Source organism: Malus domestica, chromosome 03, assembly GCF_042453785.1.
Source record: "Malus domestica chromosome 03, GDT2T_hap1".
Classification (NCBI taxonomy): Eukaryota; Viridiplantae; Streptophyta; class Magnoliopsida; order Rosales; family Rosaceae; genus Malus; species Malus domestica.
The window spans coordinates 33,661,050-33,685,745 of NC_091663.1; the positions used below are offsets into that span (position 1 = coordinate 33,661,050).

A 24,696-nucleotide genomic window follows, 5' to 3' on the forward strand; every position below is an offset into this window, starting at 1 on the left:
ATGCATGCATTTAGATATAAAAAAAAAGAAGAGTGTTTTGTATTGTGTGAGGAATTTGGATCCTCTCCGGATCTTAATTTTGGAGTCTAAGGATTAGAAAATTCAAGTTCTTGGTTTGTGTGAAAAAGAAATCAAAACTCTTGGTTTGTGTGAGATACTGATCCTTGGGCTTCGGACAGTGAGATCTAAAGTAGATATTTGTCTATGTGTGTTTTAACAAACATATGGCCATATAACCATAACATATGATATCAACAATGTGTTAAATAGATTTAAGGTACGTATTAACTTAACTAGGCCAGTTTGGCAATAGATTCGCGAGACACAATGCAGTTCGAACGATTATTGTTAAAGCCATGTTTGTGTCATAGTTCACACGCGATTAAGTTGAACACTTAAGCTCAATTTGAATTCGATCGAGTTAGTTATGTTGTACTTGAACAACCATGTATCGTTTTTATCTTGTTCCCAATCATAACTTCTCCCATTCATTTTCTTCTATTACCCATTAATATGGGTTCATATTTCAAGTTCAGACATTATTGAGTACTTCAGTTAAGTGCTATTCCGCTTGTAAATGAAAAGTTCTTAGATTTGATTTGCGTGAACGACAAGTGTGACATCAAAACTGTGGCTGTTAGCCAAACAAATGGACATTATATTATGGCTGACTCATTGTGTGCGGTTGCATGTTTTATGCGGCTCCAAACTAAACACACCATCCGCAAATGATGTTGGGCTTGGGCCCAATAGCCAATAATTCGTACTGTTCTCTCCGGCCCTGCTTCTTTTCATTCAAAGTCCATTCTGATGAAAAAAGAAAAGAAAAGAAAAAACAGAGAAAGAGAAGGGGAAATTCTTTTGGTTTCCCTTCACCTTCCCCTCCTTCACAACCCCAGCGAGGAAAATCCTGCTGTGCTAGGGTTTCTGGACCACTCCGAGCTCGTACCGCGACGGACTCCATGCCCAGAAGCCCCTCCTTGTGACCCTCGCAGGCCTCTACCTTCCCAAAGGTTAATAATTTCTACATTTCATGCTTTTTTCTTACTGTTTCAATTAAATTCGTCGAGTATCACTTTACTTTTCTGTGGAAATATAGCTCTATTTTTCTTCTTGGATGACGAGAAAATCGAAAATATAGTTCGAGTTTTTTTAATTTGGTTTTTAGTTCTGTTGGGTTGTAATAATTTTGGGAATTCTGATTTTATTTTCTTGCGTTTTCTTGGCAACCAAACATATATTTAGGTAGATGGATGTGGATTAAGTTGATGGATTACAATTTTTTATTTTTTATTTTTTTTATATAGTTGAGTGAGTTAGAAGTTAGAGACTCGGTGAGAATAATGCCTTCAAATGTTTAAGAATAGAGGTTTCTAGATGGGTTTTTTATTTTTCAGCTAAATTTTTATGTTTGACAGCGGCAGATATAAGTTCGTCGTTGGTAGATAATTGAGATTAGAGTTGATGTCATTCAGGTTTAATTTCTCAAACGCGCTTGGTTGATCTTTCGAGAAGGAAATATTTTTGTGGTTGAGTCTTTGAGTAAAAGAAAATCATGTCCGGAAGAAATCGTGGACCACCTCATGCTGGATTGCCCCCTCCGGTTCACGAACCCCCATATGGAAGAGGACTTGGTCCGATGCCCCATCCTGCATTGCTCGAGGAAATGAGAGAATCCCAGCTTGGCATGGGTCCCAGACAACTTCCTCCCCACCCTGCAATAATTGAGGAGCATCTTGCGGCGCAACATCAAGATATACAAGGACTTCTAGGTAATAACCAAAGGCTGGCTGCAACCCATGTTGCTCTTAAGCAGGAATTGGAGGCTGCTCAATTTGAGTTGCAGCGAATGGCTTACCATGTTGATTCACTGCGGGCAGACAAGGATGTCAAAATGAGAGATTTGTATGACAAGTCTGTTCGTTTGGAAGTGGACCTTCGTGGAGTGGAGGCCATGCGGAATGAGCTGCTTCAGGTTCGTGCTGATATCAAGGAGCTCACTGCTGCGAGGCAGGAGCTCTCGGCTCAGGCACAAGTGATGACACAAGATCTGGCTAGAATGACTGCTGATTTGCAACAAGCACCAGCTTTGAGAACAGAAATTGAAGCAATGAAACAGGAATTGCAACGTGCCAGGTAGATTTTGCATGATTTATTATTGTCCTTGAATTTACAGTTTATGTTTTGATTATTGTCTTTGGATTTGTTTTAACTTTATGAGTTATTTGTTTGCATTAAGAGCTGCCATTGAGTATGAAAAGAAAGGATATGCAGAGAATTATGAGCATGGTCAAATCATGGAGAAGAATTTGACATCAATGGCTAGGGAGCTGGAGAAACTTCGTGCAGAAATTGCTAACACGGAGAAGAGAGCAAGAGCTGCAGCTGCTATTGGAAATCCAGGTATACAATCTGTTTTTAGTTTATATTGTTAGTTAGTTTGAATTAAGATTTCACTCTTGAAACTTTTTTTTTTAATAAAGAACTGAAATCTCACAGAAAACAACATACCAATGGATCGTGGAGGAGGAGAAAAGATTAATTAAAATAATACTATCAAGTGGAAAAAAAATATACCACTTATGGGAGAAACACAATAACAAACTATCAAGGTGTACCACATACTGAAAATTCCACTTTCCTTCAGCTTGCATCACACTGTACCAGTGGAATTATAACCTTTTATCATTATCTAAGTTTGACAAGTTTTTCTTTAATTCAAATATATACTTATGTTGTGAGTTTTAGCCTCAAAGAATGCTCTAATCTGGATATGTAATGGTTCTGATTGATTTTGTTGAGGCTCAACCATGCCCATACATGATGTAAAGTATAAAAAGCCAGTCATGGACAATTTGCCGAGTCAACTAACTTGATACCTATAAAGCTTAAGTTGGACCTGACTGTTAGTCTTTTGTATACCCACATCATATGAGGATTCAACTTCATCCGATTCAATTTCTATGAATTAATTCATGGTTTAGGGCCTTTAGGCCTGTCCGATTATTCCATACTTTTTTAAATTGGTTGTCACAATCACATTGAAGCAGCACAATTTGATGATAATTATATTTTATATTTTCTTTTATTTGGAGATTCATTTGGAATTACTGTTGATTTTGTCTTTTAATTGTCTCTAAAGCTGTAGGTTATAATGCCAATTATGGGAATCCTGAAGCAGGATATGCAGGAAACCCCTATCCTGCCACTTATGGCATGAATCCTGTAAGTTTTGTTCTCTTTCATGAATTCATAATAGGCGTGTTTGTGTGGATACCTGATTAAAGCATTGATGTTTTTGTTTTGTATGTGCCCACACGATAATGCATATCTGTGTAAACTGCTGTGGCTATTATGAATGCATTAGTTCCTCCCTCATTTTTCAGGTACAGAGTGGTGCTGAAAATTTTCCTCAGTATGCACCTATGCCAGGTTCATGGGGTGCATATGACATGCAGCGAGCTCAGGGACACAGATAAGCTAGTTCATCCATGGTGCTGAGCCCTGTCTTGATTGGTATCTTCGCCGCGGTGTATTAGATGCTTAGGTCTGTGATTGAAGTGTTATCTGATAGTAACATTTTGGAAATTTAATTGTTTATTGGGTGTTTAGTAACTGTACCTAAACACCTCAAAAACTTTATTACCTTGATGGTGCAGTAAACCATTGATAATTTGGTGTTCTTTGATGCATATATTTGCATTATGTTCTCTAAAATGCATTTCATTATAATATCAATGCTTCATTTCCTTAATTATGTATACATTGCCAACTGTCGTATTTAGACAGCTGATAGTATTTTCTGAATTCTGTTTCTACCTTTTTTGTGCTCATCATATATAAGATGCTTTGTTTGTTAGGTCAGTTTGTTGAATTTCTCCGTTTTGAAACAAGAACATTGCTAGTGCTTTACAAAACTCAAAGTTTATTGGTGGATTCTGCCCCTTGATTGTGAATTCGTGTCATTTACTTGTGAGCTCCCTTTTGTTAGCAAATATGGTTTATTAATGCTCTTCCCATTTGTTGGTTAAGGTTAGTTTCTTTTTCTGTCTTGTTTGCCAATATATTTTAAGGCTCAATTAGGTTTCTGCCCTAGGAAGCTTTTGTGCTCTGCTCGTGTAATTGGATTACTGCATAATGTTAGGGGAGCACTCCTGCTAGAAGCACTTTCATTAGAAGCACAACTTTCTCAAAATCTAAGTGCTTTTAGAGTCCTTAAGGACTATTAAGTTTTCTGTCAAAGGTTGTCATAAGCGCTTTTGGTTATTTGGAAGTGTTCTTCCAAAAGCAGTTGCAAACAGGCATAGAATGTTGATAAGTTGATCTTTGATAATTGATAATTCACATGAGGACTCAAATCCTTTATCATTGTAGCTTGTCATTTCTTCTTTCATTAAATGTAAGCACTTGGTGAATTTGTTTTGTGCTAGGCTACCATCAATATATTATTTCTTTTTCTATGCTTAGGGTTTCATCTGCCCCTTTGTTTTTTTCCTATTGATTTCTTACATCTTGTAAATAATTTCCATTCTATGATATAAGTGTTGCTCCGTTTTCTCATCATAATGGTTGTGCTAGCTTAAGCTAGCTTAAAACTCAGGAAAGTTACTTTTCTTGGAATCCTATAAAGGAAGAAAGTATCACACACAACCACACACTTGAGAAGATAAACATTCGAAAACAACTTGCATTACTTTGTATAGCTCACATATAAATCAACTCTTCATGTTTATTTGGTGACTTGGTTATTTTGATGTTCTGGAGATTTCTGGATTGATACAAGTTGTGGAGTTTTTGTTGTATTTGGCAAGACTGAAACTCTAATTACAAACATTTAGTCAGACATTTTGTTCGTTTTAATGCATGCCAGATTATTTAAAAGAGGAAGTTGTGGGATTAGTATAATCTTTTTTTAGTCCCAAAACAAGGAATAATGAAGTATTCATATTGAATCTGTAAAAGGTGTGGCAACCTCAATTAATATTAGAACTGCATGTAAAAAATTCTTGGGATAATGGACTGAATACTCAAGGACAGGTCATTAACTTATTGTATATCGTAGATCTAATAGAAAATTCCCATATAAGATTTTATTCACCAATGTTTTACTGTTAGGGCTAATAACCAAATTTTTGCAGTAGTACTTAATGTTTTCTGTTTAAACTTGTTAGCCATGTGCTTTATTTTGGTTTTGTTATTTTAGATATTGTTGTGTGCTTATGAGTGGAAGCGCCCCTCAAATTTGGGGGTCTCGAGTGAGTATGTTGGTTTCCATTGAGTTGTGTTGCTCATGAGTGGAAGCGCTCCTCAAAATCACTTAAAATCTCCGGTGCAGGCTGGCTGCTGAGTTTGAATGAGCTGTTACCCCTTGCTTGATTTGTTATGTCCAGGAAACCTTTGCACCCAGGAAACTTGGATCTGTTTGAAGTCAGCTTTTTAGAATTTGAGTTAGATTCCATGTGTCTGTTTTCTATGTAGTGGAAAAATCTTAGTATAGTGTTCTCTCTCTTTCTCTCTCCTCTCTCCCCCCATTCTCTTCTCTCATTGTGCATGGCATGTGTAAAGAGAGGTCTTCATTCTTCCCCTTCACTTTTTGACTGCGGTTTTTCAGTTTATGGATTATAGGTTCTATAGTCATTCATTTCATTTACTAGGACTATGGTGAGACAGATTTATGGGACAATGGGAGTCAACTGTTAAGGACATGGATTTTTTAATAGCAAGAAAGTGCTCGAAATTTTTCATGAGTTTTTTCATTGAGTTTGGTTCAAGAGATACTCTTTAAGGAAACTTTATTTCCGTATCTTGTTTCTTTAGAAGAACAACAGCATAATGTAAGGGAAGTGTATTCATAGCATGAGGTATGCTGTTCATTGCGAAGACATTCAACAATGGAGCTGCAGAATAAGTTTCTGGTCAAGTAAGTGATATGAATTTCTGACTTTTCCCAGTCTTTGTTTTGTTCTTCTGTACTTTTTTTTCTAAAATATTCTTCCCCTCTTAGTTGTTACTGCAAAATCGGGTTTCTTTAGAACCAGACTCGTTAGTTTTGTGTCCAAACCCCTTGTCAGTGGCATTTTCTAGGAATTCCTTGTGATCTGTGATTGAGGTAGTTTGGTACTTCACATCCTTACAACAACAACAACAAAGCCTTTTCCCACTAAGTGGGGTCGGCTATATGAATCCTAGAACGCCATTGCGCTCGGTTTTGTGTCATGTCCTCCGTTAGATCCAAGTACTCTAAGTCTTTTCTTAGAGTCTCTTCCAAAGTTTTCCTAGGTCTTCCTCTACCCCTTCGGCCCTGAACCTCTGTCCCGTAGTCACATCTTCGAACCGGAGCGTCAGTCGGCCTTCTTTGCACATGTCCAAATCACCGGAGCCGATTTTCTCTCATCTTTCCTACAATTTCGGCTACTCCTACTTTACCTCGGATATCCTCATTCCCAATCTTATCCTTTCTCGTGTGCCCACACATCCCACAAAGCATCCTCATCTCCGCTACACCCATTTTGTGTACGTGTTGATGCTTCACCGCCCAACATTCTGTGCCATACAACATCGCTGGCCTTATTGCCGTCCTATAAAATTTTTCCTTGAGCTTCAGTGGCCTACGACGGTCACACAACACGCCGGATGCACTCTTACACTTCATCCATCCAGCTCGTATTCTATGGTTGAGATCTCCATCTAATTCTCCGTTCTCTTGCAAGATAGATCCTAGGTAGTGAAAACGGTCGCTTTTTGTGATCTTCGCTAGATTGCTCCGGTCATTAGTGTGGATAAGTATATAAATGGATAGAGATAGGAAAGCAAACACAAGATGTACGTGGTTCACCCAGATTGGCTACGTCCACGGAATAGAAGAGTTCTCATTAATTGTGAAGGGTTTACACAAGTACATAGGTTCAAGCTCTCCTTTAGTGAGAACAAGTGAATGATTTAGTACAAATGACATTAGGAAATATTGTGGGAGAATGATCTCGTAATCACGAAACTTCTAAGTATCGGAGTGTGGTGTCGTCTTGACTTGCCTTATCTGTCTCATAGGTAGATGTGTCATCTTCTCTGGAAGTACTCTTCCTCCATCCAGGGGTGGTATCTTTAACTGGTGGAGATGCACAAGGTAATGTATCAATTTCACTTGAAGCTTACTTGTAGTTTCAAGCTTGGTCAAGCGCGATACAAACCATGTAGTAGGAGTCCCCCAAGTCGCCGAGCTAGGGGGTCTGCTGAAAGAGGTGACAGACAAGGTAAGCAATCAGAGCTCCGACTGATTGTTCACCTTCTCCCCATCTTGCAGCAGCATGAAGGATAAAGAGAAGAAAAATGAGAAGAGATGATATGAGATACTTTTGCTTTTGAAGAAGTAACTTTCCACAGGCTTATTCTTGAACTGAGCTGGAGGGTTTTCTGGTTTCCTCCAAAGTATAAGGCCGACTGAAGAATTTGAGGGTCAAAACAAGTCCATCAAATCTAGAGTACGTTCCACCCTGCTGATATGGGATACTTTTGCTTTTGACAGAGTAATGGATGTATCGGCACGTGTGCTGTTACGCTTGTCTCCACATGCTTCCTTGTATCCTTCGCACTTGCCCTATCTGTTCCTCAAGCAGATGCGGAATCTTCCCTGGAAACATAAGATGTTGAAGATGAGTACTCGAGAGCAATGCCAGGTAAGTAATCAGGTAAGGGGTTCCAGGCAGTCAGTTCCTGGCTGGAAGCTTGATTCCAAGTGCTGACTGATTGCTCTCTTTCTCCTTGTCTTGCAGGTAAAAACAAGGCCAAAGGAAAAGACAGGGAAAAAGCATGATATGGGATACTCTTGCTTTTAACCCTGATGATATGAGATATTCTTGCTCTAGTATAGCTTGTTTGCAGAGGTATTATCGGGGGGAAAGAAAGCTGAATATTTCGAAAGGCTTCGTTGGGAGTGCCCTCTCAGATATGATGAAGGGTTGAGCATTTTTGCAGGTCTGCCTGTCCGTTGGGGATGGAGGTCGACATATATAGGAGTCTCCCTAACAACAAGTAGTAATGCTATTCATTTACCCTACTTGGTCATAGCACGGTAGTGGGAGCTGCCAGTTTCACATGTGTTAACTCTGTCAGAGCACTTTGAAAAAGTGGTCTGTGGTATCTGGCTCTCGAGATTCGGAGAACGATGCCTCTTCGATTTTTGAGAAAGCAATCATGCTGGGGCTCTGGCTCTCGAGATTCGGAGAGCAGTGTCTCTTCGATTTTTGAGGAAGTAATCATGTTGGGAGTTTGGCTCTCGAGATTCGGAGGGCGGTGCCTCTTCGATTTTGGAGCAAGCAATCCTGTTGGGAGTGTTGTCTCGAATGTGAGTAAAGGTTGGGCATGTTTGCTAGTCTACCTTGCCCGGAAGCACAAAGGTTGACACACAGGGACTTTCCAATTATCTAGCAATGGTACTGTTCCTTTACCCTCTCTTCGCTTTTGAGAAAGTAGTCATGTTGGGAGTCTGGCTCTCGAGATTCGGAGGACGGTGCCTCTTCGATTTTGGAGCAAGCAATCTTGTTGGGAGTGTTTTCTCGAATGTGAGTAAAAGTTGGGTATGTTTGCTAGTCTACCTTGCCACGAAGCACAGAGGTTGACACACAGGAACTTTCCAATTATCCAGCAATGGTACTGTTCCTTTACCCTTGTGGGTAATAATATGGTAGCTAGACCTTCAAAATTTATGTGTCTAAACTTTGTTAGTGCTGTTTCTTTGCTATTCTTTTACCTTTCTTGGTCAAAGCGATGTAGTGGGAGCTGCAAGCTTCACGTGCTCAACTTTGGCAGAGAACTTTGGCAAAGTTATCTGTGGTACCCATGAGCTATTGTTGCGTGTGGGAAGTGGGTGATTGAACAGTAAGATTCATGTGCTTTCTACTTCACCAGAAGTCTTCGACAGAATGCCCATAATTTCTGCAAAGCTGAGTGTGCGTGTGACAGGTGCTGACAAGGCTAGAATAGTAGGTGCCTCTTCGATTTCTGAGATCGGCCCTCGTGGTCTCTGAGCAGCCCAGCTTTTGAGAAAGCGAGCGCCTCTTCGATTGATTCGGAGAACGATGCCTTATCGATTTTTGAGAAAGCAATCATGCTGGGGGTCTGGCTCTCAAAGATTCGGGGAGCAGTGTCTCTTCGATTTTTGAGAAAGTAATCATGTTGGGAGTCTGGCTCTCGAGATTCGGAGGGCGGTGCCTCTTCGATTTTGGAGCAAGCAATCTTGTTGGGAGTGTTTTCTCGAATGTGAGTAAAGGTTGGGCATGTTTGCTAGTCTACCTTGCCACGAAGCACAGAGGTTGACACACAGGGACTTTCCAATTATCCAGCAATGGTACTGTTCCTTTATCCTCTCTTCGATTTTTAAGAAAGTAGTCATGTTGGGAGTCTGGCTCTCGAGATTCGGAGGACGGTGCCTCTTCGATTTTGGAGCAAGCAATCTTATTGGGAGTGTTTTCTCGAATGTGAGTAAAGGTTAGGCATGTTTGCTAGTCTACCTTGCCACGAAGCACAGAGGTTGACACACAGGGACTTTCTAATTATCCAGCAGTGGTACTGTTCCTTTACCCTTGTGGGTAATAATATGGTAGCTAGACCTTCAAAATTTATGGGTCTAAACTTTGTTAGTGCTGTTTCTTTGCTATTCTTTTACCCTTCTTGGTCAGAGCGATGTAGTGGGAGCTGCAAGCTTCACGTGCTCAACTTTGGCAGAGAACTTTGGCAAAGTTATCTGTGGTACCCATGAGCTATTGTTGCGTGTGGGAAGTGGGTGATTGAATAGTAAGATTCATGTGTGTTCTACTTCCCCAGAAGTCTTCGACAGAATGCCCATAATTTCCGCAAAGCTGAGTGTGCGTGTGACAGGTGCTGACAAGGCTGGAAAAGTAGGTGCCTCTTCGATTTCTGAGATCGGCCCTCGTGGTCTCTGAGGAGCCCAGCTTTTGAGAAAGCGAGCGCCTCTTCGATTTCTGAGATCGGCCTTCGTGGTCTTTGAGCAGCCCAACTTTTGAGAAAGCAAACGCCTCTTCGATTTCTGAGATCAACCCTCGTGATCTTTAAGCAGCCCAGCTTTTGAGAAAGCAAACGCCTCTTCGATTTCTGAGCAGGCGCCTCTTCGATTTCTGAAGCTCCGTCGAGTGCAGATTTTTATAGGGGCTGGCATTAAGTTCCAAAGCACACTTGAATCTCCACCAGTAGAAGCTTCATTCTTGCACTTCTAAGATCTTGATTTGTCCGACCTCTTCTCTCTTCAACACCTTTGAAAATGTCTGGCCCCTCCGACCGTCGTTTTGACTTGAACCTTGTTGAAGAGGCAGCCCCGCCTTCTCCAGACAACATATGGCGCCCATCCTTCGTCTCCCCTACTGGTCCTCTTACCGTTGGGGATTCCGTGATGAAGAATGATATGACCGCTGCGGTGGTGGCCAGGAACCTTCTCACTCCCAAAGATAACAGACTACTTTCCAAACGGTCTGATGAGTTAGCTGTTAAGGATTCGCTGGCTCTCAGTGTTCAGTGTGCAGGTTCTGTGTCTAATATGGCCCAACGCCTATTTGCTCGAACCCGCCAAGTTGAATCATTGGCGGCTGAAGTGATGAGTCTCAAACAGAAGATTAGAGGGCTCAAGCATGAGAATAAACAGTTGCACCGGCTCGCACATGACTATGCTACAAACATGAAGAGGAAGCTTGACCAGATGAAGGAAACTGATGGTCAGGTTTTACTTGATCATCAGAGATTTGTGGGTTTGTTCCAAAGGCATTTATTGCCTTCGTCTTCTGGGGCTGTACCGCGTAATGAAGCTCCGAATGATCAACCTCTGATGCCTCCTCCTTCTAGGGTTCTGTCCAGTACTGAGGCTCCAAATGATCCCCCTCCGGTGCCTTCTCTTTCTGGGGCTCTACCGACTGCTGAGACTTCTCCTAAGCAACCTTTGTGAAGGCTCCCTCTTGTGTGTTTATTTTGACTCATGTATATGTACATATTTGTAGCTTATCGGGGATATCAATAAATAAGCTTTCCTTCATTTCAACGTATTGTGTTAAATACACCAAAGCCTTCTTCGCTAAGTTCTTTGAATTTGTTCTGGATTCATTTTCATAAGGATTCGACGTGATCATGGAGTGCCGGCTGTCGACTACCTGACGCCCTCCCCCTCCTCCTTTATCCGGGCTTGGGACCGGCCATGTAAGACATAGGCGGAGTTGGTACTTCACATCCTTGATCCTCTTTTTTACGTCTGTTGGGTCTTAGATGTCAAATCAATGGAATAATGTTTTAGACTTCTATGGTTGCACCTTGGTATCAAGTAGGATTTTATTCTCCGATTATTTTGTTTTGCTTTGTTACTGTGATGACCAAGCTCTGACTGATTGGTATTTCATGTTTGCTATGTGTGTACTGTGTAGTAATTTAAGGTCAATTAAGGCTTGCTTTCCTTCTTGATTGCAATATTTTATAGCAAAAATTAATAGAAGCAAGTAAAGCTGGAAATGAAATTGGGTAGAACAAAAGCCATTTTGGTAATTTTGGATATCGAGTTTAGAATGAAATGGCTTTACATCGAAGCATGAGGTACTCTTGTTACAAGATGGTTTAGGAATGCAAGGGTTGTAGTGAAGCATCTGAGTAACTGATATAACTGACTGTATGAAAATTTACAAAGTATTCATAATAGAGTTAGTCTAGGGAGGAGCATCATTCTTTCTTTTCTAGGCAACATGAAATACATTGCCTGGGTTTGGACCATGAAATGGCCCTTGGTAGATTTACCACCAACTCTCACCACTGAAACTTCAGTGGGCAACATTTAGTTTGTTTAGTGAGTTTCATTATGGAATATGGATCACAACTTTATGATCTTAGAACTGTACATGATTTTTCTTTTGGCTTTTACTTGAGCATGGTACTGTTTGGAAGATTATATATGATTCAACTGCTTATTTGGGTGTTATTTTATACATAGGTCTAAGATAAATGCATAACTAACTTTCAAATGTAGACCTTTTTATTTAAGTTTTATTACTTATCTTATCTGATGGTTTAAGCCTTAAAACAGTGCTGCTTAGTTTTCCTCTCTTCCTGATACACTATTTCATGTAGGTTATCTTCATCATTTGAACAGAAGTTCATCAATTTGATCATACTGTTTTTTGGGAGGGGGACAGAGGCAGTGTTTAGCTAGTTTATGTGTATAATGATATTACACTCATTTTAGGGAAGCTGTATTTCGGAACGGGGTTTAGCTGCAATTAGTACCCCATTGCATGATTTCTCTCGAGTGGAATGGAAATTGAATCTGGAACTAATGTTGTTTCCTACTGAGTTTGTGTTTCATCAAGTCTGTCTTTATGTCCTATTTTCTCTTGAGTTCTGTTCATGATCACTTGCATTTTTAGAATTAAAGCAATGAATACATGTTTATATATCTGGTCTCTTATGTTCTTCATGTATGTCTTCATCCAGGTTCACAACCTTTTGACCCTGCAAATCTGCTGCCTTCCATGTATGTCCAATGTTTCTCAAGTTCAGTTCATGATTTCTGCAAATCTGCTCATGAGGTATGTCTAACCATTCAACTTTACACCTTCTGTATTTTGTTTTATCATTTTGATAATGCTGCTGCTTTTGGTTTGTTATTAAACAAAGAATACCATTATAATTGAGGTTTAGTACTATCTTAGAAATTTTGCAAAAGAAGACGGATACATGATGTAATAAACAAATTGGGAGGTTGCATTATAAGCTAAAGTTGAAAAGATTGAATGGGCTCATACGTGGTGATGCAAGATCGATGCTTTTACTAAAGTGACTTGGAAAGTTAGAGCCATGATTCTAGAAATAGTTGTCACATAGGTTAATTTAATGAATTTTCCAAAATAAGCTTAGAAGAAGAGCGGTAAATTGTAATGAAACTTTGATGAGAGAACAAGGGATTTAGGGTTTGAAAATCTGGACAAAGGTTTCCTAAAAGATGAAAGAGACTTTTTAATTATATGCCATGGCTAAAGGTGACAGTGACAATTAAACCTTATGGATACCTGTGGTTCAGATTAGACATAGACGGATTTGTGGGGAGATTTAAATGTTGTCAAAACAGGTCAAGAAAGAATCAGCTTGACTCTGGTGGTGCAAGTGCTTCTTGAGAATTAGCAACAAAGTTACTTTTGGTGCAGGTTTCATGAGAGAACTCAGATTAAGGTTTCGTGGGTTAGTTAAAGTCTACATTTTCAGAAGGAATTAGAAAATATAACCCAGAGGATACTTCAATTCTTACGCACTTAGGATTTGAGTTTCGTCACACGGTTCTCAAAGAAAGCTGCTGCCAACTTCGTTAAAAGTAAGGCTCCTGCCAACTGCGTTTAATTTTGTCTAAAAATAGTGGGCCCGCAATCAAACAGAAGTTCTCGCAATGATCAATTTGTCTTCACACACACACACACACAAAACTACTCATACAAGTCTCCATTGAAAAATTGAAGAGGAGACATTTCTGACAGTATATGTGTTCTAGGAGATATTTAACTGCCTAAAAGTTTAAGCTGATTCATTTTGTTTTCCTTATTAAGTACTTAATATGTAGTCCAAACCAGTTGGCAATCTTTCCTCTCCTTCATCAAAGAACCATTGACGACTGAACCCTTACTATCTGGATTGGTCAGCTTACAATTTGTGGCAGAGGCTAAAAGCCTTCCTTTTAGAGTGCGTCAAGTTCCTCCTATGAAAATGCCTTGTGAAAGCTTTACTGTGGATTTGATTGCTTCGCACTAACCTGCTGAAATCCTTCTAGTAGTGTTTCAACCTAGTCTAGAAGTCCTGTAGACGCAGTTGATGGAGTTTAGTGTATGATTGCTTTGTAGCAACACATTGAAAATCAAATAACTGTCTGTTTATGGGGTAAAAAAAGACAGGATTCATAAGTGCTAACCAAGTTTGGCCTGACATTATTTGCATGGGGTGTGCTATCTACACACCCCATTTTACTTTTCACACACCCTTTGATAATTTCTGTCCGTTGATCTTCTTCAATTCATCCGATCCGACGGCCGAAAATTAAAAAGGTGTGTGAGAAGTAAAAAGGGATGTGTGGATATCACACTCCTATTTGCATATATTCTAAGAGTTGTGTTGTATGCAATTTATTTGATAAGTTGAATTATATTCTCAGGTGGTGATTTCCCAATTGCCGCACAAGCTAAAGCCAGACTGGTTTGATTCCTAATTTGGTGGTGGTAGCAATGTTGGGTGACCATAAATTGCCTCCTCCTCCGTGCTACTATAATCAGAAGGCACCAGGTAAGGTGTGGGAGCTGGCACAATTGCAAACAAACACTATTTTTGTTCAACCGTTTCTCCATTTTTTTTGCAAGAGAGAAGTTTGTGTTTTTCGGCAAGGGACTGTTTGATAACCATTTAGTTTTTAGTTTCTAGTTTCTAGTTTTTGGTTTTCACGTTTTTTGAAATTTAAAATCTTGTTTGGTAACTACTTTCAGATGAAAACTGAAAACTTAAGGCAAAATTTTGATAACTCAAGCGTATAGTTTTCAAGTTTTGGTTTTTAGTTTTCATATTTTTGAAAACTAAAAACAGTTACTAAATAAGATTTCGGTTTTCGGTTTTCAGTTTTCAAAAAAGTGAAAACAAAAACTGAAAACGAAATTGTTATCAAAATGCCAATGTTGTGTTTGGATGAGGGATTGTGATGGTACCAAGGGATTTAGGAAGGAGTGCACTGCAAAACATTAGATTGATGCATTTGAAATGACTGCAATGCACCAAGTAATTTGTAAATGACTGCTTGAAAGGGGCCATTTGAAAATCCGTCATTTAGTGGCCTTGTAATGCTCATGTAGGTGTACTTTGTAATCCATCTAATTTTTTGTAGTGCACCTCTAAATAATTTTAACTAAATATCGTCGTACTTGGAAATTTCTCATCCAAACAGACCATATTAGTTTTTAGTTTTACGGTGGAGAACCCTTTTCCCCTCGTTGTTGAAAATCATGATTTTTACATATTGGATGACGGATTTGCCTCATCGTTTAATTAACACAAGGAGGTAAAGAATTAAAATGATTTCAATTCTTATCTCTGTAAGTAAAACTAATTTCTAATTTTTCAGGTATTCGATTATGAACTTGAATATGGAACTCACATTTCTTTTCGGTGTATGTTAGTGAACAGAGAAAAAATAATTAGAATATCCATATTTAAAGAAATGTAGAAATTTTGAGAAATGAAATAATTCTAATATCTTTCCTTACAAACATGCTATAAACTTACGCACAAACCAAAACAAAAAGTTGATTATAAACAAAACTAAAATAAATAAATAAAATGTGGCCAAATAGGACTATTCATTATATTGTTGGACAAGTAGTTCTTTTGACAATGGAAAGTTTGATAGAGATGATTGGTCTGGATATGATTATTCACTATATTGAAAGTATTTTGAAGGAAGAAATAGACGACAACTTTCTTATTTATCTAGTTGAAGATTACTTATGAAGAAAATATATCTCACTAATCCTCACAAAAATGGTAGAATTAAAAGGGTAACTTTTCTTCATGAGTAACCTTCAACTTGGACAAATTAAAAAAGTTGTCATCCATTTCTTCCTTTAAATACCTTAAATATAGTAAATAGTTTTATTCAAGCCAATTCTCTATATCAAACGAGACTTTTAGGTATTGGATTACAGACCTGGATAAAACCTACATTCTTTATGTGTCAGTAAATACATGGATAGTTAAGAATTGAAATAATTCGAATATCCATATATTATTAAATGCATAAAATCCATGAACCAAAATAATTCTACTACCCCTTTCTTAGTTAACAAGCTTTAGATTTCTTCACAAACTTATTGTAGAGGGTGATTTCAAAATTAATAAATTTAAAAAAATTTAAATTATTATTGATTGTTTAATGCCTTAGAGAATTAAAACTGTTTACCCATAGTTGTCCCAACTCCCAACAAAACACTTATGGTGCGTTTACGTAACGGGAATGGGGTGAGTGGAAATGGAATTGCATTCCTTCTAAAGGATTCATGTGTTTACTTGTATTTGGGGAATCAAAATAAAGGTGGGGTCCACCTAAAATGGGGAATTCAATTCCGGATATACCCGGAATCCGATTACCAAGAAATAGATGGTAATTGAATTCCGGGAGAAAGGGACCATCAGCAATCAAATTTTTCTTCCCAAACTACCCTTGTACTTCTTTTGATATCCCAAACACCCCTGCAGCTTCGTTCCCAACGCAGCACCTCATCGTTACACTCTACCATTTGGAACCAGATGAAGAAGCTGAACAGCTTGCCCATGAGGCATTGCGCATTCGTGAAAAAGCATTTGGAAAGGACTCCTTTCCCGTTGGTATGTTGTTGTTTTCTTTAACTGCAAAGGTGGGGTGGATCTGCAGCAGAGAAAAAGGGGTAAAAAAATCAAGGCTGGGATATGGAGGGAGGGAGCATGAAAGGTTCTTCGCAAGGGTGGGGTGGATCTGCAGCAGAAAAAAAAAATATGAAAGATTAAAAGTTTTATTAAAAATAATTAGCATATAAAATAGATTAGTTCAACTAGGGCTATTTTAGTAATCATGTTAGTTTTTATTCCGATTCATAAGAATTAGTAAACAGTTTATATATATCAATGTCTTTCTTACTCCAATTCCAGACAGTTTTAGTAAACAACTCTAACAGGAATCTGATTCTAATTCCACCTTATTCCAATTCTTCCTCCATTCAATTTCTTTCAATTTGATTACGAATTAGTAAACGCGTCCTTAAGCAAAAGTTGGCCCAACAAAATTACCATAGTCCACTTTCAATAAGGTTGGTTGACGAACTTTCAAAAGGGTTGGTTGGCCGAATAACTGACTTGATGGACTCCTTGCGTTGCATGGCACCTTCTCTAGAGTTTCTATCGACAAAACAAAAACTTCCGATGAGATTCTCTACAGATTAGAGAATGTAAGATTATGGGGTTAAGCTGCTGAGTTACTTGGGCAACGAATTTTCAGGCCTCACTAGTTGTTTCTTATTTGGGAAATGTTATTAACACATCATGTACAATTTTCTATACATTTTGCTTTCAGTGTTTTTATAAATTTAGAGTGCATGATGATTTTTTTTCAAAGTGTCTTTAACAGTTCGACTTTTTATATTAATTGTCGTTATAAGATTATTGTCAATGAGTTGTGATTTTCAAAAGAGTGGCCTTATGCCCACCGCATTATTTTATCTCCTCACCCACCTTATTGTTATACATTCTATCCCCACTCACCGTTATTTCCAAAATAACCCTTGCTTTACAAAATAATTATAATTTAAAAAACAATTATCATTAAACAAAATTGTTCCAAAACACCAAATACGATCGGGGTTCTAATTGTGGAGGTGGAGAGGTTTATGATACTTTTTATCCCTTTTATTTTTTAGTAAATCCCATAAGGCTCATAACATAGCTATATTAATTTATAGAAGTTTCAAAATTTTCCCACCTACGATGCTCAACATTTTATCTCACTAGGAATTATAACAACTGGGAATAACTGTAATTGAAATGCCGAATTTGTTTATGAACTATAACATCAATTACTCTTCTCAACAAAAAATTTTGTAAGCTTCCTATTCGACAATTCCAATTGATTCTGGAAAATGTTAGAGCCGTCCTTGCCCACGATCTTGTTATTTGACATGCTCGTCTCCTCTGCTAAATATTATAAACCTCTACACCTCCACAATTAGAACCCCGATCGTACGTATTTGGTGTTTTGGAACAATTTTGTTTAATGATAATTGTTCTTTAAATTATAATTATTTTTTAAAGCAAGGGTTATTTTGGAAATAATGGTGGGTGGGGACATAGTTTGTGTTTATTTATTTATTTATGGTGAGTGTAAATATAAGGTGGGTAGAAAAATAAGACACTGAATGGTGCTTAGTAGAACTCTTTCAAAATTCTTATTGATTGTTTAATGCCTAATTAACGAATTAAAACTGTTTACCATCAACTAGCCCAACAAAACACTTAAGCAAAAGTTGGCCCATCAAAATTAACATAGTCCACCTTACAATAGGGTTGGTGGACTAACTAAAGATGCATGACAAATGACAATTGTTAAGGTATGAAAAGGTCTCTGGTTACGGGAGAGGCGAAGCTAGGGTTTCTTTGCTCTGGGAAGCCAGGTTTTTTTTTTTTTTTGCTCTGGGAAGCTAGGGTTTGATCAGGTTATACAGTCATGAGTAAAAAAGCGTACATCCGAAAAGAAGACGAAAAGCAAAAGGCCGCCATAGCTGCTTCCGAATTACCTGACTTTGCTATCCACCAGGTCTTCCAATTACTTTGCCCTAGAGATGTCGTTCGGGCCAGTATCGTTTCCAAGCAATGGGAACGTGAGTGGCATTCTGTCCCTGTATTAGATTTAGACGAGGAAAAGCATGTCGGCGACTACCTCCACAGTATTCACCATCAAAATTTCATTGACTACGTGACGTGGTCTTTGAAGTGCCGCCTGAAAGATAAGTCGCCATTAAATAAATTCAAGCTCCGTACCATTCGGCATGTTGACTATCGTCTCGTAGATGGGTGGTTGAGTTTGGCTCTTGAGAGAAACCTTAAAGAGTTATACATAAGTACATGTAAATACAGTAACTGCTATGGCTTATCCGCACCTGATAATGGCAACTACTGCTTATCCCACAAGGTTCTCGATGCAAAGTTTTTAACTGTTCTAGATTTGCAGTTTGTGAGGATAGACTCACATGATTCGATAAGGCTTCCATCTTTGAAATCTTTGTCCCTCAAAGAATGCTACTTGCGGTACTTCCACTTGCTTTCGGGGTGCCCTTCCATTGAGGATTTGTCGATAAATTCATGTTACGGTCTTTCAGATGTTAAAGTTTCGAGTTCCACCCTCAAATCTTTGGAAATAATTATGTGCTTCGCAATGTATGATGTTAAAGTTGAAGCTATGAATCTTGAATCTTTTAGATTGGGTGGCAATCAATATAATTATCGTCTGAGATGCAACATGGTAGACTTTTCTTCTTGTGGAGCACTTAGAAATCTGGATATCATTTTTGCAGAGCTTGAAGAGCAATGGTTTGAAGACTTTGATTCAAGATATCCCGCCGTTGAGCGTTTGATCTTACTTAAGTGCCGCGTCTTGGGACATATCAACCTCAGAAGTCAGCATCTAAGACGCTTTGTATTTGAGAACCAAGGATACGATTCAATTCTGAGAGGCAGAATTGATACACCAAATCTAAATTATCTTGGGTTCTGGGGTAGTGTGACTTGGCCGAATACGGAAGTTCATATAAAGGCTCCAAATTTATCCGAGGCTACAATCGTACTTAATGACACATGCACGACGCCGATGTTCCCCTTCCAAAAGAGTTGTTGTATAAGAAACTTTCTTGCAAACTTTGATAACTGCGGAACTCTACTAACTCTATGTGCTTGTGATACTAAGGTATGTACAAATGTGTGTGTGCGCGCTTGTCATGGGACAGATGTGGAACCATGTTTTTTACACAATTTTTGACACACATTTTTGTAGAGTCCACTTCGTAATATACTTCAACGATTTCAACTGTCCATCTTTTAGAACATCATTTACAGACCGTCCTTGTGAAAAATACAAAACCAAAACCATTAAAGATGATCTATGAATGATGTTCTAGAAGATATACAGAGGTCCAGATGTTTAAAACACATTACGTCATAAACCCCACAAAAACGTATGTCAAAAGTTCTGTTGTATCCGCCCCATATAGTTCGTATGTCCTAAGGGTGCTTATTATTGAAAGTTTTTAATTCTTATAAATTAATGATTAATTTCCTTTTTCTTGTTTGTGTTTGAAATTGTGTAGGCTCTCATCTTTCCAGAAAACATGAGAAGGGAATGCTCCCCGCCATTAACTAGTCTCAAGCATCTTAAGGTAATAACCGATATAGAGGAGGTATACCGTTACCCAAAAACAAACACAATCGTCAAAATAGCTGACTTGATGGACTCCTTGCGTTGGATGGCACCTTCTCTAGAGTTTCTGTCGACCAAAACAAAAACTTCCGACGGGATTTTCTATGAAATACGCAGAGCTGTTGATGAGGTACTTGGCCAACGAATTTTCAGGTCTCACTAGTTTCTTATTGGAAAATGTTATTGACACATCATTTACAATTTTCTATACATTTTGTTTTTAGTATTTTATAAATTTGGAGCACATAACGACCTTTTCAAATTGCTTCTTTTTTCGTTTTGCTTCTTTCGATCGGTTCTTTGTTAAGGGACTCATGATCCTCTCGGGATCCTTGTATGTGACACTTGAATATACTAATTATTCAAGGGTAGTACTATATTTACGCACATTTTTTACCTTTCATACACTCTTATTAAATCTTGTCCATTGATCTTTTTAATTCATTTGTTTTGACGGTCAAAAATTGAGTGGAGTGTGTGAGAGTTAAAAATAAGTTTGTTGATAGTACAAACCTTATTCAAATTTTTTTATTGCAATTCCCAATGCTTATATTAAGTAGACCAGTTTTTTAGACCAAAATTTTAAATTATATGATGTGTCACTAATAAAAAATAAGCACGTTAATCAATATTTAAAGAATAATCAAATCATCAACAATCATTCTATATAATTTACAGAATTTAATCAACAAAGTTAGTCTCCTTAGGCCATCTCCAACCAAAGAGTCTAGATGGCCAGAAGGTCGAAAATAACACGAAAACCGTCTCCAACTGAGGGTTAGGCCAAAGAGTTTGTGGGCCCCACCGGGCCAAAACCAGCCAATCAGGCTAGCGGATTGGCCATCTCCAACAAGCCAGCCAGCCCACTTTTTTTTTTTTTTATTTCTAATTTTTTCCTACACCTTTTCTCATATATTTTTCACCATTTCATATCATCTTACCTCATTTTATTTCAATTTTTCACATTTCATACTATAACCCTTTACCTCTCGGTTAGAGATAGTTTTTTGTCACATGACTATCTTTGGCCTACGACTCTTTGGTCCCTCAATTGAAGAGTAAAAAATATAACCTTACAGTATTAATTTTTTGGAATACTAGAGGGACGTGTCCTTGGCACTGCCCCAAATGAAAAAAAATTTAGAAACCAGTCCACTCTGCAAAACGCCGTAAACATCTGGAACTGAAAGCAAGTACCCAGATAGCGAGAGATACGAATCCAGAGAAAATGCAGTCGTCACTCTCATATCCCCATGGAATTACAGGCTTCAAATTCCAACCAAACCCCATTTCACTCCTATTTTCATACTACACCAACACATCTCATTCCTCCTCTTCTTCCATTCAACTCGCAGCCACATTTTCCCAGCAAACCCAAATGGCATCTACCCTCGAATCCCTTTCCACCCATACCAACTGCCAAGAACGCACGACTACCACTAGCTTCGCTTCACTGTGGCATTTCGTCGAACAGCTCCAATGCAAATGTTACCAGAAGTTTCAGGGATTGGGTTGAACTGGTTGGCGAGTCTGTGTCGACTGCGTTTCCGATATGGGTTGCTTTGGGGTGCCTGTTGGGGCTCGTCAAACCGAGTTCCTTCAATTGGGTCACACCCAACTGTACCATCTTAGGCATAACACTGACCATGCTCGGCATGGGCATGACCCTCACTTTTGACGACCTTCGTGGCTGTCTATGCCCAAGGAGTTGCTTGCCGGCTTTTTTCTTCAGTACTCGGTTTGCAGCTCCACATTTCATATGTATACTAATGCTTATATTGAATTAGCACATAATTGAATGAGTACTGAATGCCATTCCCTTCATTTTGTTTGATGCATATGGATCAATTGTGTTCATGTTACAAAAAATCTTTGATCTTTGTGCTAATTTCCCAGTTCAAGGGAGTGTCAGCTTTTTTGTAAAAAGGTCGTACCCAGTGCACAAGGCTCCCGCTTTACGCAGGGTCTGGGAGAGGTGAATGTCGGCTAGCCTTACCCCCATTTATGGAGAGGCTGCTCTCAAGTCTCGAACCCGAGACCTACCACTCATGGGAGTGTCAGCTTTTTTGTAACTCCAAATATATAAATTTGTTGCACACTCTTAGTTGAATGCATTTTTGCTCACCCCCTATTGATCGGAGTTAAATTAGTTTAAATTTTGAGATTCGTATCTTAGATCAATTAAACGAAGCTAATATAACGGTGACCATTGAGGGAGAGCGTCATCCCCACAGTTTGGGGAGGGGGGGGGGGGGTTGGGGTGGGGAGAGCAAAGATACACTTCTCTTAGTTACCCCTGCAGAGTTCAGCCTCTTGTTTTCTTAGGCTCCACTGTCAACAACTTTGATCTTTCGAACATTTCTAAATCTGTTCTTTTGTACTGGGGTTAAAAATTATGTGTACTTCAATCTGTTTAGGCACAAATATGTAACATTTATGATCTAATGGTGAGTACTTGTAGGTGATGCCGTTATCAGGATATTTTGTGAGCAAGCTCCTGAATTTGCCATCGTATTATGCAGCTAGTTTGATATTGGTTGCTGCCCTGGTGGTATGTATCTATGCCAGTCTTTTCATAATTATTCTTGTTTACTCAGCTTTTTCTGAATACACTTCTTCCCCGGTTTACTCTTTTGCAGGAACAGCAAGTAACATTGTAACTTACATTGCGCGGTAAATGAATTATCCTATCATAGAATAATACCCTTTTTCTTATCTGTGTCCAAATCTTTTTTTTTTATATCCGTCTAATTTGCTGAAAGTTCCATTTTGGTGCTTGAAATTTAAAAGTTTCAACCGTGAGAGCAACTAGTAGTAATTATCACTCTTTTATGTTGCCAACCCCACACAGATTTTGGGTGAGTTGGATGGGTATAATCATATTGAAAAATTGTAACATCGACATGTCTACATTCCACTTGCACCTTGCATGTGCATACCACCTTGCTGCTAAGGTGAATAGGACCAAACGGGATGAAACTAAAACTTACAAAACCTAGCGTGACGGAAATCTACTTCGCCTTTTTCTTCTCTCCGCGGCCAGAGGATCTGATGACCTTGTTGTTTTTGCAGTGGAAATGTGGCACTTTCAGTTTTAATCCCATTTTCTCCTAAAACTCCGGTAAAATTGTATTTTGGTTAACATTCTGTTATATCTATTTCGTTTGCCTGTTAAAAGTTATGGGGTGAATTAAGCTATCTCCTTTTGGAAAAGATTCGTTAAATATTAAGTATGGGTAAAGTTGTCCTCTGTTCGATTCTCAACCTAAAGTGATCTGCTGAAAGCTCAGACCTTAATGTACTGGGCGCAGCCATACATATTACACTGATTAGCTTACAACGATGAGGAGAGTATTAGATCTGTCTCATAACGAGGGAGATATTCCTTTAAGTAGTTACTACTTACTACAAGCTTATTTCAAGGAACCTTACGTCTTTTATTCTTTCATATTGTAGATCATGATTCATGATCCCCTTTCTCACAGCTAAACTTGCCGGTCAATATGTTGCAGTAGATGCTACTGGGCTTCTGTTCTCAACACTGCAGGTAAGCTTTCAATTGTTTTGCCGACTTCTTAATTATAACTGTTCCTGTTTTAAATTATATTAATGTACCATATGCGTTGAACACAGGTTGTGCTTCTCCCTGTTTTGGCCTGTGCATTTCTGAATCAGTATTTCCAAGGCCTGGTTAAATTTGTATCCCCTTTGATGCCACCCATCGCTGTGGCAACTGTAGCTGTTCCTTGTGGGAATGCAATTGCCCAGAGTTCTTCTGCAATCCTTACGTCTGGTAAACAACTGGTGCTAGCTGCCGCTCTTCTTCATGTAAGTGGATTTTTCTTCGGTAACATCTTTTCAAGGATACTTGGGATTGATGTCGCATCATCAAGGACTATCTCCATCGAGGTTGGCATGCAGTTAAGCATCATTGGGTTTTTTCCCCCGGATATTTTAAAGAGAGTTGCTTCTCATTTTCATCCATTGACTGTTCACATCTTTTCCATTGCCAATTACTTCGAGTGAAAAGATATTGCATTCATTTTTTCAAGCGAGAATACATTACTGTCGTTTGTTAATTTCATTCTACAGCCAGTAAGCCAAAGACATATGATTGCTTATGACGTGTGTATGTATAATAGAAAGAATGCCTGTCAATTTGTATCATGCATTATCAGTTGTCTGTGAGTGTTGTTATCGGCTCCTTTATGTTTCATAACTGTCTGTTTATGGGGGTAAAAAAAAAAACTGGATTCATAAGTGCTAACCAAGTTTGGCCTGACGTTATTTGCATATATTCCTAAGAGTTGTGTTGTATGCAATTTATTTGATAAGTTGAATTATATTCTCAGGTGGTGATTTCCCAATTGCCGCACAAGCTAAAGCCAGACTGGTTTGATTCCTGTTATCTGAATGCAATGAACAAACAACGAGGTGGTTTGATCTTATGATCCCTAATTTGGTGGTGGTAGCAATGTTGGGTGACCATAAATTGCCTCCTCCTGCGTGCTACTATAATCAGAAGGCACCAGGTAAGGTGTGGGAGCTGGCACAATTGCAAACAAGAACTATTTTTGTTCAACCGTTTCTCCATTTTTTTGCAAGAGAGAAGTTTGTGTTTTTGGGCAAGGGACTGTTTGATAACCATTTAGTTTTTAGTTTCTAGTTTCTAGTTTTTGGTTTTCACTTTTTTG

General features: G+C 38.6%; 3 protein-coding genes and 1 pseudogene across 13 annotated transcripts in view; all 4 read left to right on the plus strand.

Moving 5' to 3' along the window:
• The window catches only part of LOC103427367 (bidirectional sugar transporter SWEET2-like), a 28,440-nt gene extending 6,400 nt beyond the window's left edge, over positions 1 to 22,040 (plus strand). Inside the window, exon 8 of the transcript XR_011579512.1 lies at positions 21,930 to 22,040. The gene's annotated coding sequence lies outside the window, so the exon portion shown is untranslated. The remainder of the gene's footprint in view (positions 1 to 21,929) is intronic.
• On the plus strand, positions 794 to 24,631 carry LOC103432039 (protein FLX-like 1). 11 transcript variants are annotated; one of them, XR_003772289.2, is made up of 9 exons: positions 794 to 1,013; positions 1,476 to 2,136; positions 2,240 to 2,403; positions 3,143 to 3,225; positions 3,387 to 3,547; positions 5,818 to 5,920; positions 12,475 to 12,569; positions 13,185 to 13,348; positions 14,177 to 14,420. XR_003772289.2 is itself a non-coding variant. In XM_008370210.4 (5 exons), exons 2-5 carry the CDS (start codon positions 1,556 to 1,558, stop codon positions 3,477 to 3,479), a joined length of 921 nt encoding a protein of 306 aa, XP_008368432.3. In that variant the 5' UTR covers positions 794 to 1,013; positions 1,476 to 1,555; the 3' UTR covers positions 3,480 to 3,754. The 11 variants fall into 11 exon arrangements, 4 of the variants coding, with proteins under 4 accessions (XP_008368432.3, XP_070675467.1, XP_070675466.1 ...); XR_011579509.1 differs by lacking the exons at positions 5,818 to 5,920; positions 14,177 to 14,420 and adding an exon at positions 24,338 to 24,631; XR_003772290.2 differs by lacking the exon at positions 13,185 to 13,348 and having other exon boundaries at positions 14,177 to 14,536.
• On the plus strand, positions 18,257 to 20,165 carry LOC114824233 (putative FBD-associated F-box protein At5g56690). The gene is made up of 2 exons (XM_029100673.2): positions 18,257 to 19,492; positions 19,893 to 20,165. The coding sequence occupies exons 1-2, from the start codon at positions 18,257 to 18,259 to the stop codon at positions 20,163 to 20,165; spliced, it is 1,509 nt and encodes a 502-aa protein (XP_028956506.2).
• On the plus strand, positions 21,118 to 24,631 carry LOC103408059 (probable sodium/metabolite cotransporter BASS1, chloroplastic; annotated as a pseudogene).
• Positions 24,632 to 24,696: the final 65 nt, after the last annotated feature.